General features: G+C 29.2%; 1 protein-coding gene across 3 annotated transcripts in view; it reads left to right on the plus strand.

Moving 5' to 3' along the window:
- Nucleotides 1-17,455, plus strand: part of Neos (nuclear receptor coactivator protein neosin) — a 42,558-nt gene that overhangs the window by 20,130 nt on the left and 4,973 nt on the right. For 2 of the 3 annotated variants that reach the window (XM_075368549.1, XM_075368551.1), the window contains 4 exons: nt 2,738-2,924; nt 8,666-8,746; nt 10,273-10,389; nt 14,709-14,908. In XM_075368549.1, the coding sequence (XP_075224664.1) occupies nt 2,738-2,924; nt 8,666-8,746; nt 10,273-10,389; nt 14,709-14,908 (585 nt within the window). The remainder of the gene's footprint in view (nt 1-2,737; nt 2,925-8,665; nt 8,747-10,272; nt 10,390-14,708; nt 14,909-17,455) is intronic. The other variant, XM_075368550.1, reaches the window with a different exon arrangement.

Here is a 17,455-nt window from a genome sequence, read left to right on the forward strand (position 1 = left end):
TCTCTGTATAAATTTTAAAATGTACAATATTAAAATAAGTTATAGTGCAAGAAAATTTTAAAAATTGTGTTTAGGATTGTTTTTAAAAGGGTTATGTATAATTTAGAAAAAGTGAAATGTACTTTATTCTCTTCTGGCCATTTTGTTGATTTCATTAATACTATGTTTGTATATTGAATGAGCTATGATAACTAGTAGTTTAATTAAGTTTGAAGAACTATGAGACTTGGCTGATAAATTTTGCACACTAATGTGCTACATGGGGACAAAAGGTACTATAGAGTTGGGCATATTGGCACATGGTAGATAAAATCCCCCTTATAAACCTACGATAATGCGTTGAAATCCATTTACTGGTTTGTTTTCAGTAGCACTTAAAATGGAGTTGAGTACAGCCAATATGTCAACACGGTTAAAACAGTGCACAGTGATCAAACTTTTAACAGCAGAAAATGTGGGTCCTACGAATATTTTTCATTGTTTAAAAGCGATTTAATGTGAAGCTGGTAAAGCAACAATTTAGGATGCACCTCGCAGCAGATGGGCAGTTTCTGTAACTGATGAGAAACATCAAAAAGAGGTGGGTGATTTACTTCAAAGCGACTGGTGAATCACCCAGCAACGCTCTGCTATTCAGTTAGGCATATTTAAAGAACAAGTAGGCCATATTATTGAGCAATTGGGTTACCTTAAAATCTGTGCATGATGGGTACTGCACAAACTCTCTGATGGCTCTCTGCAAGCTGAAGTTTGAGCCTATTCTGTATCCACCATACTTGCTGGATTTGGCTCTGTGCGACTTCCACTACTTCACCTCAAGGGGAATCTAAAAGGTAATCATTACACCACCATCGATGAGGTGAAGGAAGCTGTGGCCACTTGGATCTGAGAAAGGCCGCCAGAATTTTTCAGTGACAGATTGCAAAAACTTGTCACATGTTGGGAAAAGTGTATGAGTGTAAACGGGGATTATATTGAAAAATAAATACTACATTTTATAGCTAAGGTATTGTATTTTTACTCCACTGTCTCTTTTCATTCCCATGCAGTATGGGAATATTGCATGGGAAATGCATATATGACATATGTGCAATTCGCATATATGTGCAAAATTTATCAGTCAAGCCTCATATTTATGTGAAGTAAAAATCAAGAAAGAAAAAAAAATTATATTTTGTTTGTTAAACTATCATCAGTAGTTATAATGAAATAGTAAAAAAAAACATTTAAAATATACAATAATAATATTTAAAAACTTCAGTAATGAACTATTTACTATTATTTATTAAAAGATGTGAAAACGTAACAAATTACATAACTTTAAATTGACCAATCAAAGTAGAAAGCAAATTTTAGCCTACAATAGAGGGTATTTCTAAATTACTAGATTACACAATACCCTCCATACTGTAACCCTAGGAATATTCATTTCAAAGTTGGCGCATCCTGTTGATTTACTTGGACCACAAATCAGTATCTGCCATGGTTGTACTACGTTTATAACAGATTGTCTTTGAGGTGGTTGCTTGTGATATTTAATCATGAATTATCTGTGAATGGTAGTAGCCTATTTGGATTCATGAAATCATAACATTGAGCACACTCAAAACAGCCTCATTCTTATTAAGCATTACATCATTGATACTTGATATACACATGAACTTGCCTCATTTATGTCTCCCTGGGTGAACATATATTTTTATCATATTCTAAAATTTTGTGTATTCGTATTTTTTTTTGAGACTCTATCATGTTGTATAGCAAGAAAAAATACATAAAATAAATATTCCAGAAAAATAATACATTGAAATAAATTAATTAATAAACAAGTCAAGAGAGGATAATACACATCTATCTTGTTTGAAGAACTAATCTTATTTTAACTTAATAGTCTTCATGGTAATAGAGCCAAGGTCCTAAACAGGCTATAGTGCCAAGGAGTAACTAAGTAACCTTGGTAAAGGAATGAAAGTATCAGATACTGGTGTATCTTAAGTGTTAAGATTCTTGATGTACTTTTCCAGCCTTTTTATGTTTTTAACTATATATTTAAAAACGTGTGCAAGCGCATGCACATACACACACATACATATACTTTAATTGAAACTTAACCACCAAAACACAGTAAACAGATAAATTATAAATGGATTATAAACAGATAATACATTAATAAATGTTTAGTATTTATTAGTAATTCTAGCTTATTAATTATAGTATGATATTAATATTCATGATTACTTTTTTCAGTAAACATTTTACTGAAAAAAAGTTTAAAATACCAATAATTATTATGGTGTTTCAGAAAAGTTTTATAATAGGTTGTATAATGTAGTTTTGGTCAATAGTAGAGAATTTTAGTATTTTTTTTCTAGATTGAGAATACTATTTCAGGTTTATGATATTATGTATTATGTTTGTTGGTCATTTTTTTTCAAATAGAAGAAGTTTTTTTTTTAAACAAGATATTGTAAAGACAGGAAAATAAGTTCCCTCTTTTATATTGACAACTTCATGATACATTACACAAAAGAAATTGTGCACCAATTCTGTTACATAATACTAAAGTTTGGATGGCTTATTACTTATTTACATGTCTGTAGCATATTGAAAATACCTTTCTTTACATGTTAGTGCATTCATTGCTCTTAACGGATTACAACTTATATAAATATGTCAGTAATTTTTTTTTCTATGTTGTTTTTAATTATGTATTTTTTTATTGCCTTAATTTTTTTAGACATTAAACCTGCATTAACTGGTAAAGGTGGAAGGAAGAGTCCAGATTGGAGTTCAGGACGTGAAAGATCACCGTTAGATGATAAACGTGGTGGCAGTATGGACAGAGATCGTGATCGTGAAAGACCTAGAGGTGGTGGACGGAGTGGTAGAGGAGGACGTGATAAAAATTGGAGGGATGTGGACAGGTTAAAAAAATGTTGATATGTAGTGTAAAAATATATTTGTAATTTATATATGTTTAATTTACTTTTGTCATGGCTGTAACTTTTTTTTAATAAATTATGCAGGTGTGAATGATTCCTTTTACATTAATGTTAAAAAAGGACAGATCAGTGTAACTAGAAATCACAGTTTTACTGTGGAATAGAGTTATTCCTAGGATTGTCGCTTTCTGTGATTTGTAATATTTATTTAACTGATGATTTAATGGTTTCTTCGTAACAAGTCTCTAAGGGCATAAAAAAATACAAAATGTTTAAAAAAAACACATTTTTTTTTAATGAATCTTATTCCTTGTAAATGTGTGGAGAGTAAATAAACTCCTAAAGTATCTGGCTTAGTGAGATTTATTTTTATATGAATTTTTATTTACAAATTTTTTTTTTCCTAATGCCTGAGCAGTAAACATATATACATATTTAATTATTTAATTTGGGACAATTCAATAAATGAGTATTGAAAAGTAATTTTATGCAAGTTATATTGTATTTTTTTACTTTGTACAACTTTTGTCTGTTATATTTTCAAAAATTTTTCTAATTTATTGACAGATTTTAATTGGTAAATTTTCAATATTATTTTCATTATCAGTTTTTTAGCAGTTTTACAGTTGTTATTTTGCATTTATTCCATGAAGTCTGTATCTCTCAATACCATCTCTGCTGTTAGGTTTTCATGGTATAATTTTTTTATATCGCAGTCTCATTTAAAGAAGTTGAACGTTTAGTACTACAGTTAATATGATTAAAAATATGAGAAAGTGGGGTTCAGTTTCAGTTTCTTTTGGGTGTTTCAGTTTTTAATCCTGAAGAGAATACAAGATGAATAAGTTGATCTTGAATTGTAAACATGACGAAGCTCGATACTATTCATAAGAAGTAACTAAAATCTAGAACAGTAAACTGAAATAAATTTTTATTTCAGTTATGCTCAACTGTACTGAATGAATATTACTCTGTGTTTAATAATACATAACTGTCTAATGGTAATGAGGAAAAGGCAATGATTTCTCATAAAGAGTTGAAATCTACAGATGTAGACATGGCATGTACTCTATTTTGTTTCTTTCTTGGAGTGCTAGTTGATAACTGAAATGTAAATTGTTTTTGGGGTTGAATGCTTTGATTCATTTATGTTGTTTAAATATAATGATATAAATATGGGCCTGCAAACAGTGTGTTTTTAGTTTATCTCTGTTTTATTTCTTATTTGAATTCTTAAACAGATAAATTTTTATATATCCTGTAAATTTTCTTTTTATTATGTTGAAGTCTGTCAGTTACTGATTGATGTGGTGATTTTATTTTTATATTTAATTCAAATATCCATAGTTATGTTAAGAAAAATTTTGATTTAAATACCTTAAATACTTTTATTGTAGAATGTAATATAATTGTATTAACAAGAACAGGGTTGGGAAATTTAAATATTTAGAAGTTTAGAATTAATAATTGTAACACATTTCACACTTGGAGAAGTATTAATCAGAATAGTGGAATTACAGTATTATTATTATTATTATTACAGTCAAGTTAGTACAAGTTCCAAAAATTTTAGAAATGAGTATTGGAGATAATGCCTTTTAGTGGACTTCAAATTGATAAATGTTATTGCTAGTGTACATAGGTCTCCTATTGATAGCTTAGACATATTTATATATCCATGAGCTGGACAAATGTTTTACAGATTTACTACCAAATTTTAATAACAATATATTTTGGGGCAACAAATTGGTATTTTTTTATGAACATAACATTTTTGCAGATTATATGTCTTTAATGTTAGAAAGTAAGTCTTTGTGCCATATTAATGAGTACCTAGGGCTTGGCTGAATGGATTTGAATCTTGTTTAGATCATATTTTTACAAGAAAATACAAAACCATGGGTCTACTCTTATCACTGGTGTTTCAGAGCCATATTACTGATCATCTTTCAGTCATTATTACTCACAGGGAAAAAATATAAACCAAAATCATTCTTCAGAAGTTAAATTGTTTATATAAATGACACTAAATTAATAGAATTACTACAAAGTGTGGGAATCGTTATACTGTTCTTCAGAATCAAGATGTAGATTTTACAATAAACAATTTTGTCCAAATAATATAAAATACAGTGGAACCTTGCTTAACAAGCATAATTTGCTCCTGAATCCTAGTCGTAATGTAAAACACTTGTTAAGTGAAACAATTTTTACTATAGGAATCAATGTAAAATAAGATAATGCATTCCATTTTAAAAAAATACTCAAACAAATTTATAATACATCTCTTTTTACAAAAATTTGTCTAAAGACATTTGTTTTTGCCTATGCTTTAAAATTTGGCGAAAATGGGACAGCATTATTGTTAAATAAATTTATAGTATGTATAGCTACTGCCTTATTAGGTTGATGCTTCTCAACGTGTGGTGCAACAGTTTCCCATGCTTTCAACATTTTCCTTATTTCACTTTTACTCTCCTGAGGGTGTTATCTCCTCCTCTGCTAATGAAATTCCTCCACAACTTCTTGACATTCTGAGGTCCAAAAGCTCTTCAGTGGTCAGCTCTTGGCTATGCTGTTCCACTACTCATGAATGTCATTGCCATCTACCTCTAGCTCCATAATCTTGGCCAGAGACACAATTTTGTCAATCACAGGCACTTGCTCAAACCCCTCAGAGACGCGTTCGACAACGCTGTCCAGCTTCTTCCATGCAGAAATAAGGGTTCTCTTGGTGGCCCCCTTTCATGCCTTGTCAGTCATCCTGAAGCAGTCTACGATGTGAAAGTAGTCTTTCCAAAACTCTCTGAGAGTGAGATTGGTTTCTTTAGTTACCTCAACGCTTGAAGAACACTTTAGTGTAGAGCTTTTTAAAATTTGAAATGACCTGGTGATCCATGGGCTGCAGTAAAGTAGTGGTATTGGGAGGCAGGAACTAGATCTTGATGAATCTAAACTCTTTAAGGAGGTTGATCTAGGCTTGGAGGATGTGCAGGAGTGTTGTCCATAATAAGGAAGGCATGGAGTGGCAAATTCATCTCAAGCAGATACTTTTGTACTGGTGGACCAAACACTTCATAGATTCAATCTGTAAAAAAGTAATGATAGATAATCATAGGTAATTCATAGATGAATCTGTAAAAAGGTATGTGTCAGCCAAGCCCCTAGTTGTTGGACCTCCACATGACATTTAGCCTACTCTTCTGGACTTTATACTTCTTGAAGGCTCATGGGTTGTCTGAATGGTAAACAAGCAGCAGTTTAATTTCAAATCGCCACTTGCATTTGCACAAAATGTCTCACAGCAGTGTGAGGTGGTCTTTCATTGGTTTGTGGCCCAACAATGCCTTCTCCTCTGCATTAATATGGGTTCACTCCCGCATATTTTTCCAGAAAATACCTATCTCATCACAGTTAAAAACATGCTGCAGTAGATAACCCTCAGAATTCACAAACTTCTTGAATACGCTATTGAAGTTCTCAGCTGCCTTTATGTTTTAGCTTACTGCTTCTCTATGCCTCACAATGCTGTGGATGTGGTTCTTCTCTTAGATGTTTTGAACCACCCATGGCTTGCCCTGAATGCTTCTTCTTCGTCTATTGATGATCCTGGCATCTTTGTCACCAAAAATTAGTTTCGCCTTAAATTAAAACTAATTTTCATAAATTTATGTTTTCGTTAATAGTGTCCCCTTGCATTTGTTTCTCGATGATCCATATGAGAAGCAATCTTTCAACATCATTGAGAATACATGGCTGTTGCATAGAAATTCTTGTGACACCTTTTGAAGCATCAGTCTCCTTAATCGATTTGTGCAAATCATTGGTGTTGACCAATTGTATGTGCATGCTATGTTAGCCATGCTCACACCTCGTTCTTGCTTCTCAATAACTTGGCGTTTGACTTCTATGGTGATTTTTCTTCTCTTACCCCTTTGTTCTTGTGGCATTTTCTTTGGGTACAAACAAGTAAGCATGCTTAAACTTTGCACTAAAAAAAAAATATGAAATAATGTGCCTGAATACAACTTTCATAACCAACAGTAAGATGCTAGCTGAATGAGCACTAAACACAAACCGATAGCCGAGATGCAGGCAGGATGTGACATCACGATGTCTCCTAGTCTTCATTCTGCAAAACATCGCTCATTAAGGAAAACATATTTTTACATTTTGTTTTGCTCGTTATGCGAAACAATTATTTATGGGAGGTGCTTGTTATGCGAGGTTTGACTGTAGTTTAACATTGATTAAGGAGAAAAAGCCATTTTACAACTTTAAATTAAAATCATAATTTAACCATGAATTATGATGCATGACAGTAAATAAAAATTACTATTAGCAACAAAGAAAGTTTATTGGCAAAATTAAAAAAACAACATAGTAATGTTAAATTAAAAACATATGTTAAGAAATATCAAAGTAAATTGAAATATTTAATTAAAATAACCAGAAACATTTATTACAATAGGAAAATTAATTTATCTGGTACAGGTAATAAGAGAGATTACTCATATTAATGAGATTAGTAAAGGGCTATCAATAAAGACAGTATTAGTTTATTGACCATAATTATGAATTAATTGATGTTGATAAAGATCAGTTGAAATAGGCAGGTATTTTTAATCAATATTTTTGTGGTATGGGGAAATATTACCATAGAATATTTAGGGACCCAATAATAATGAAGCCAGTATACCCACTAATATTAGATTTAATAATTATGAATACCAGCCATGTTCAATTGAAGAGGTTTGTAGAGTCATAAATCAGCTTTTTTGTAAATTGACCAGAATTATTAGTAGTTTTGAGAAATCTTAGGTAAAAGATAAATGATTATGATTGTATTTAGTTACTGTGGGCTATATTAACCCTTCAAGCCAATATTTAAATTTTTAAAGCCCTACCCTACTGCCGGTAATTTAAATGCCCAACCAGCAGCCGTATTACAGTACTAAAAGTAAAAAATTATAGCTTTAAAACTATTACACAAATTTAAACCAAATTTTCAGCAGAAGAATCATCCACTTTTCCTCATCTCCAATCTATGTCTTTTCTTGTACGCTTCACTTGTATATCAATATCGTCATCACTATCGCCACTACTCTGTTCAGAATCTTCTTTATTTTCATTACGATTTTCTGGCACAAAATCTTCATAGTATATATGTCTTAAAATTAATACTATTTTAGTTATTAATTAATCAAAGTATAAGTCTCATCCCAACTTAATTGTCAACTAATCATGAAGTTATTAATGCATTTTTTTAAATTCTTTTTTTAATGGTAAGGTTTTAAGATAATTTGATAAGTTATTATATTATTTAATAGCTGTGATATAATCTCTTTTATGATGCATTGTTTTATTTATATTTGGTCATTAAAAATAATTTATTTCTAGTTTTACTATAAGGTAGGTTCTACATTTTAATTGCATGGTTGTAGTAAGTTTGTAATTTAGTAATTTGTCTTCCAGTACTTGTTCAGTCCCTGTAATGTTGTTATAAGAATCACCCCCAAGAAGAAAAACAATACCATAATTTATGATATTATAGAAAAAATAAGCAAGTTCTAGTTTATAATTATTTTGAAAATTAAGAAAAAATTAAAACTATTAGGTTTTAAAACCTTGTCTATGTTTGTACAAGTTTCATTCTTTTATCATAAATACTTTTAAAAATTAATTACATATCAATTTGTATTTAGTTTAAATTCTCCTTTTAGGTTTGATTCAGGATTTGGATCAAGAGGGCGTGTTGGAATAGATGATGAACCATATCCTCCCACTGAGTACCCATTAGGAAAGTAAGTAGATTGTTTAAATTGTAGTTATCTTTCTTTTACTGCTAATATTTTTATATTTAATTTCACTGTAATGTAAACTGTATAATTAAAACTGTTATTCTAATTATTAAAATTTGTGAATTTTCTACACTGCTTTTACAAAGTAATCTAAAGAGTGATGACGAAAGACGAACTTAAATTAGTTTTTACCCAACTGTGTACATAGGAAGAGCGGTAATGTGTTTAACTGTTATGTATGTTTGTTCCCTTCTGTAGCTTCACTGATCCGTCTAATTACAACCAATTTTTGGGCAGTAATAGGTTTTTGGTTCATAAGCAGCTAGGCTATCTTAAATTTTTGTAACCAGAAAGAGGGTGCTGCACTGGGGGACAAAATTTAAAAAAATTGTTATTTTCAAATATTGATAATTGTATTCCATAAAATGATAACAAAGAAACACTTTTGCCTTTTGTAAATTTTTCAAAATAAACATCGTTCCATAGGTATAAGCGAAAAATGTGCTCAGCAAAAGGATGTGTGGCTATCATATGTAAACGCATGTAAATCATCATTAGTTAACATTATTTCTGTTTAAGTAGCAACTGTTTCTAAAAAAACAAAAAACTTTACAAATGTTGTATCTAGATAATTAGTAAATTGAATGATAAAGTTATGGTAACAAGAAAAAGGCGCTAAATAAAATGATTATTAAAAAACATAGATAATTTTTTTTTTTACAAGCATTTTTTCAGGATACAGTGAATTAGTAATGTGAAATTTAATCTATTTCTACATTTTATGTTGTAGTAAGCTGTCTGTGTAAGCTATTTGAGATGGTGAATTTAGAGGCCTCCACTTTGTTAAGACCTAAGAGGCACCCTAATACAACATAAAAGGTAGACTGTTTTGTGAAACTTTCTATAGGCTGAAAAAATACCTGTAAGAAAGAAAGAAAAACTTGTTTAGCCTTTTTTTTTTGTTCAATTTTATTTATTCTATGAAATGTGTACAATTATTAGCAGGTTTTTCTTAATATTAAAAAGAATTAAAGTAATACATCTTTTCTTTAACTGTAAAATTTATCATAAAAAGGTTTATGAAATATATAAAATTAGAATTTGGTATTATTTTCTAAATAATATCAAATTATTTACTTACTATTTGGTAGTAAATAAATTATACATATTTATTTAAAAAATTTTTATTTTTATTTTTTAAAGTTGAATAGTTTATTTAATTTTAATCAGCTGACAATTTATGTATACACTGATTTGTTGTACACTAGTTTTGTTTACATTTTAACTTTTTAATTTATATTTTAGCTTTCTATTTTTATATATATTTGTATTCTTATTTATATTTGAGTATTATTTTATATTGTTAAAATATTGTTCATTATTTTAAGCATCGTCAGTTAAGTGTTAAGGTGGCTGCATAAACATTAAGGTTTACTTTGGTTTTAAATGAATTTTTATTTAAGTATTATATTTTGATTGTGTATTTTAAAATGACAGATAACATTAATATTATTTGATTACATTTTTAGTGGTCCGTATGGTGATAAATTGGGAGTCATGCCACATGATTATCCACCTCCTGCAAATATTGCACAAGTTGATCGTACTAATGATTGTGAAATTATTGTTGTCAACAAAATAATTACGTAAGTTATGTTTGTTTTATTCTATAGTTTGATTTGGTCCAAAAGTCAGCTTACTTTTGTACAATAAAAAATGATAAACAACATTAATTTTGTATTATAATTAAATAAGTAAATTCCACTCTTACAAAAACTACTTTTACATTAGAATCCTTAAAACAAGGATTCTTGTTTTGTCAGAAATTCACTTGTTTTTGATTTTGTATTTGTTGTGAATGGGGAAGGACATTTACCTTGCAGAAGATTATCCTGTATTATTGCCCATGAGTCTTTTGTCAGTGAAACAGACAGATTTCTGAGACAAATTGGGTATGTTGATTGTCTCTCTGTGGCTAATCTGTTAAGTAATTTTTCAGACAGTCAAACTTCTGTTCTAAAGTAGATAATGTTTTTTTTTTAAATTAATAGAATTAATTAATCAAGATTGTTTTCTAATTCTGGCAACACAGCAGAGTGTATTCTCTTTTTGTAAATTAGTAATTGTTCTTTGAAAATCTGTAAGGTGTTCTTTGAAAACGTAAGGTGTCTGGCCCTATTAATTCAGTTTTGAAAATTATTCTTGACTGCATCATTCAGGTTTATTAAGCTTCTACTGCATTATTTTGAGGATTTATATTTGACTGGTGTTATTGATGGTTAGCAAATATATTGAGGTTAAAGCTTACTTTTTCTGTCTGCCAGATAGACTAGTTAGGAATTTGATCTGCTTTATTACAAATTAGTATTAGCAGTTGTAGTAAACACATTTTTTTACTGTAATATTATTGTGTATGTTAGAAGAAGATTTTGACCAGAACTGAAGTTTACATCCTTACACGCTTTTCCAGATTAAATTTGGTTTAAAAAAAGTTATTAACTAGTAAAAAAAAGGTTTTTCAAAATTTCCTGTGGTATGAGCTTTTTATACTTTGGTTCATCTGCTGCCAAGTTTGTAATAATGTAGGATCAAAATTCATTTTTGAATGTTGTAAGTTTTTATAATATATACTGCTTATGACAATAGAAACAAAGTTACTGCTTGCAAAACAGTAATGAACAAAAATTTATAGGTGGAGTAATTATTTATTATACCCTTCCTCAAATTTCCAGTATTTTCCTTGAAATAGTTATTGTTTATTGACTTCTAACTACAAAAATTATCAGGAAAGTATAATAAAAAATATCTTAATAGATTTTGCTCACAAAACTGAGATTTTATGCAGTTATTATCAATAATAGTTGTCATATTTTTTAAATCTATTAAAATTTTTATCTATTTTTTATATAATACAATAAATGTTCTATAAATCTCATTCACAATAAGAAATAGTTAACAATAATATGTAGTCTCATTATTCAATGGATTCTATCAGAAAAGAATAATAAATACATGTAAGTTTTGTTCATTTGTACTAGCTGGTATTATGTTTGCTGACTAATATTAATTTTACTTCAGCATTTTAATGAAATAAGTCTTACTGGATTAAAGGTTCAGCTGGAAATTGCCTTATGTAAAAATTTCTTTATTCACTTAGCTCAGTATTCATTCATTTCAATAAACCTTTTGAAGTTATGCTTCTTATTTGATTAATGTTATCATTTCTTATTATACTTTGCTGATGTTACTATTATTCATTGTTTACTTAAATGTCAATAAAAAAAAAAAACATTTTTCAGAAGAAAATGTTATTTGATTATGCTTTTTTTAAATAAATAAGATGAACAGAGATTGGTAGTTAACAGTCAAGGAAAGTTATATCCAGGGTTATCAGAAAATGATATTTCTTTCAATATTTAAAATGTACTCCAGAAACTTGACTTTTTAGCAATAGCTTTAACATTGCATATTGTTGTGTGTATTAATAAAGTTTATTTTCTTTCAACTCAACCCAAAACTTGATCATTAGATAATAATACTTTATTCCTAAAAACCTGTCAGGAAAAGGAAATACTTATTATAAGGTAGCAACTTGTACGTTATCAGTTAAAAATTATCAAAACTCATAGCTTAAGAAAATAATCAGTGTTATTTTGATTCTAACAACATCTAGGATATTGATATTTTTAGATAAGGGCTAAACTGTTAAATTTTAACAGTTAAGGGTTTACTGTTGCTGCCTTAGATTATTTCTCAGGCACGTTTATTTTTTCTCCAATAATCTTTTTTTTGTTTTTCTTTCCCGATACTGTTCAACGGTTTTATTCATTAATGTTAACCAAACAGTCTAATTTTTGTTTAATTGGTTAAATCAAGTTAGTTAACTTAAAAAAGAAGTATAATCATTTTTACTAGAAAGGGATTTCTGATTTTTATGAAGTTAGAATTCATATGAAACAAACTTGTCATATACAACTGATTTTTGTTTCTTTCTAACTTAACAATGATAATTGTGCATAACCTTATTTTTTATATGACTTCATAATCATTACGTGAAGATATTTCCCATATACAACTCATATGAGTATTTTCACTAAGCATCTGTTTTTAAAATTTTGGTCTTAAATTATCTGATATTTAAGTTGTTCATCAATTCAGTTTCCCCACTGGAAATTTCCCATGATGCAATCTAATTTTATTTTAACATTCTGTGGAAAAGCATACAACTATCACGTGATGTTCCAACAGGAGTTTTGATCTATCTTCTTTGCCATGTGAATCCAGCTCTTAATTATACTTTTATTGCCTTGCATCATGTCATGAATGAATCCTCCAAGCTCTGATGCAATAAATGCATTTACGTATTTACTACACATCCAATACATGTTGCACACATCTGTTTCCGTTCTTAGTAACTGTCATGTAGTTTCTGCTGTTCATTCTAGTCATTGACTTTCACTCAAGTAGTGAAGAGGAAATTTTGGCACAAAGGAATCTTGCATTCTGCAATCTTGTGTAAACCATGTGATCATTTCTGATTATACAAGTGCATAGAATGTAACTTTGGTGCATGATAGTGGCCGCTTGTTTATAGACACAATGATAATGTACATATCATAAAAAACACAGTACAAGATCTTTGTTTGTTGTATTTGGGTTGTGTTTTGTGTTTGTTCTTATAATTTTATTTTTTTCTCATGATAAATGAGTTAAGAAACTAACTTCTTACTACTTTAATAATTTTTAATTGCTTGATTAAATGTAAATTAATTTTTTTTCAGTTTGTCCTTTTATGACCAACTTTCTTTTGGTTTTTTCTATTTGTTCTTGTATACCAATGCTTTGACAATTTTTTTATAAATTAATTTTTTTTTATCAATGAAATATTTGGTTTTATTTATCTTGGTGGTTATCTTTTTTTTGGGATGCATACATTAATGTTCTTCTGCATATCTAACCATTTAAAAAAAATTACTAGCAACATCAGTTATCTTATTTGTAAATAATAAAAACATAGTGTAAAATATATATTTGTAAAAAAAACAGTTGACTTACATTTACACTGTTCACACAGCAAATTGATTGTCTTGTCATTTTCTTCTTTTCCACTTCCTTTTCCTGTTGTCATCATTTATTTACAGATCTCCAGATTTTTCCACCATCTCTCTCTTAGGACTTTTATTAACCAGTTCTTTTCATTATGTAGATAGTGTCATTTGCCCAATACCTTTTCGGTCTTTCATATCATTTCTATCATTCATAAGATATATAAAATCATAACTTAATTAGGGTTTGATTCACTTCTTGTCTTTTAATCTCATTGAGTACTCTTGATGGCATTGTAACAGTATCTCAACCATCAAATTCTTTATGTTCTTTAATCCAACTATTTTTATTTTCATCTGTGACTTAACTATATTCAAGTGCATTTTTCTTTATTTTCTTGTTTTGCTAATTATTTCTTTGTCAAAGGTTATGGTTCTGATCCACAAATTATATCTGGGATTATACACTGATTTAAAAACTATGTTTTTTTTTTAGAAGTTTAATTATGAAATTATTTGTACCAGCTTTATTAGAGAAATAATTTAAAATTAAATGCATGATTATTATCTATTTAATCTGTCTAATGTAACAGCTTATTGTTTATGAAGCTACTTCTAGTTTTGATGAAAAAAAATTATAAATATCTTAAATTCAAGTCCTTTACATTTTTTAGGAGAGGGATTTTTTGTTGAATTTTATTCTTTAATGCAATGGTTTCAAACCTTTTCCTAGTCGCAGTGCCCTTTTCAATTAAAATTTTACCATGGTCTAAGTATAAGTAAGCGATAAAAATAAATAAAACTCGTGTATCTTCATTATTTTTTTACTTATTAATATTAGATTAATATTGAAGTGTGTGGAGGTAGTATTAGAAATAAATGAAGTAATTCTGATAAACAAAATTATGTTCTATTTTTAGTGAATATGCTGAATACATTGAGCGTAGATTGAAGAAACTTGGTTTAACAGTAGATTTGTTATTTCCTAATGAGGACGTTCCTTTGGGTAGAGTTCTTGCTAATATATCAGGTAGAGGGAGTTTGTATGCCATTGTTGTTACATTACAAAATGAAGAACATCGCAGTCTTACTGTGAATATACTTCATGGACAACATCAAGGTAAATAAATTTTACATTTAAGTCAATCTAACAGATTTTAAGTTTAATTAAAATTTTATTGACAACAAGAATGATTTTTTTTTTTAATGATTTTATATACTTTATATTTTGCTGTAAAATGCTGAAATTGGGTACTGTGTAGGACTGTGAATATCCTCTTACTGCCCAATACATATAATACTAGTACAAAAAATTAAAGGGACACCTATATTTTATGATAAAAAATGATTGTTGAAAACTACTGTAACTTTGGAGCCAAGGGGCTTAGATATCAAAGCCTCTTAGATATCTAAGAAGCTTAGATGTCTAATAGGCCTAGAAATAAATAAAAAAATTAAAGCTTGAATCTCATCTTTTTGACAGTATACTTCAGATTTAAGAAACTGCATTACTCCAGTAAACTGCATTAAAATTGTTTAAAAGCTTAAGATATTTATTTAATTTTAATTTCTTTGTTTGTATGTCTGTCTATGATTTTTCTGAACCGAAATATTCCACTTTAAAGAAAAAAGGCCACTTTTTTATTTAATGTTGCATATCTCCCAATCTAAACAACGTATTGATACAAATAAATATGGAAATTAAAGGGTTTTGATCGAGCTTTAATGACAAATTGTGAGGTCTTTAATGTAGCATTACAGTTTTTTACTTTTGTTCATTTTGTGCCGAGGAATTGAAATCTTTAAAGATTGTGACTGCATGTACACTTGCTCTCAGCTCAACCTAAGATCACGTTACAGTCTATAAACATCACCAATGTTTAGTTGCAAGAAACCTGAGTGAATACCTGCATACATCACAGCAGTTAATAAAATCAGAAGTAACTCACTAAATGACAGATTATATAGTCAGGTTTTCATTGCCAATGATGAAGGTTTCAACTGCTTACTGCTTCACACAGAAGTGTGCTGGCTATCAAAATTGATGATCTCGTCATATAAACTTAAGCTTGTCTGTGGGATATGAAAATGGAATTTAGTTGTATATGAAAAATGTCATGCCTGACTGGAATTTGAACCTGGGACCTCTGGTTGAAAGGACCTCAGGTAGTGTCTACAGACACTACCACTCTGCCGTGGAGATTGGCTGTTCAGTTCATTGAAGATAATGCTAGTTGTTGTTGTTACACTGTGTGCTATTAGCATTTTTTAGTGGCTAATAATTACACCAGTCTGCATTTTGAAATTTTTTGTCGATGAGTTTTTAAAAACAGATGTTCTTACATCTATTTTTAGTGCTGATTCCAAAAGTAATATTCATTTTTATCTATCACATCAGGTTTTTATTTAACAAGAGGATTATTTTTGTGATCACTTTAATTGATAAAATAATTAGTGCATTTAAACATCATTATATGTACAAATATTTTTCTTACAAATATTGTTACTAAAAATCATTGATAGGTGTTATTAAAATTTGTCTTGAGATTTTGAGAACAGTGAAACAAAAAAGGTTCATTAATTTATACAGGTTTTCTCTTAAGCAACTTCCTTCCTTCTTTAACTAATTCTCTACAGAATTAGTTATTTTTCTCTGTATTTGTACTTTGAAAAATATGTACCTGGTGCTAAAAGATTGTTATTAAGTTGGAACCCTAATAATTATGCAGATATCTTGGGTAAATTCAAACCTTATACCAAATTAAGTTCAGCTTGAGAAATTAGTTTTTGGGGATATTTTCTTCATCAGATTCAGTTTGGGATATTTCACTATCAACATAATCTTCAGCTTCACCCTCAAAATCAGCTGGAGGAAGAGGGTAAGGCAAAATAGGGTTCAATAAAGGTTAAAAATAGGGTTAAATAAAGGTTCAGTAGCTGAAGGAATGTTTGAATACACAATTTATTTTTTATTTTTTGAATTGTAACCCTTAACTTCAGCTAAATAAAAAGTAACAGTCCTGAAGATGGTCTTTAGGTTTGCTCCACATCATAGAAATGGCAAACAGTATATATGATTTCTTCTTATCTTTAGTCCATAATCTCAATCTTTCTACACAATACTGGCAAACCTTTTTTGGTAACCACAGTTTGTGCTGGTCTCCAAGTTTCACTGTGAAGTAAGCATAATAAGCTTTTTTCACAAAGTCTGTTATGTCTGTTCTTTGTTTAAGCATCACATAATTTCCACAGATGTAACAAAAAACATTGGGGTTGTTCTTGCACTTACGTTTAGATATTATTTAAAATATAAAAGACCCGGGCGATGATAACGTTCAACCGTTTTTCGCCCTTAAAAAAAAAAAAAAAAAAAAAAAAAAAAAAAAAAAAAAAAATATAAAAGACACTGGTAAAAATGAAGAACAGCATGTCTATAAACTGCACTCAAATAGGCTAATCGAACAGTAACTCCAAAAATATGCACAATTTGAATATCAATCACATATCAATTTGAATACAATCATATCAATCACATAAGCGGTATACAAACGATTAGCGGAACAAAGTGATGCCAACATACCCGTTTACAAAAATATATCCCTCTAACAGTTTTCCTTATCTGCTGTTGCCTTAGAAATCAATATAGTCGAATTGTGAAAAACTATAC

The sequence above is a fragment of the Lycorma delicatula genome, chromosome 6 (assembly GCF_047948215.1).
Source record: "Lycorma delicatula isolate Av1 chromosome 6, ASM4794821v1, whole genome shotgun sequence".
In the NCBI taxonomy this organism is placed as follows: domain Eukaryota; kingdom Metazoa; phylum Arthropoda; class Insecta; order Hemiptera; family Fulgoridae; genus Lycorma; species Lycorma delicatula.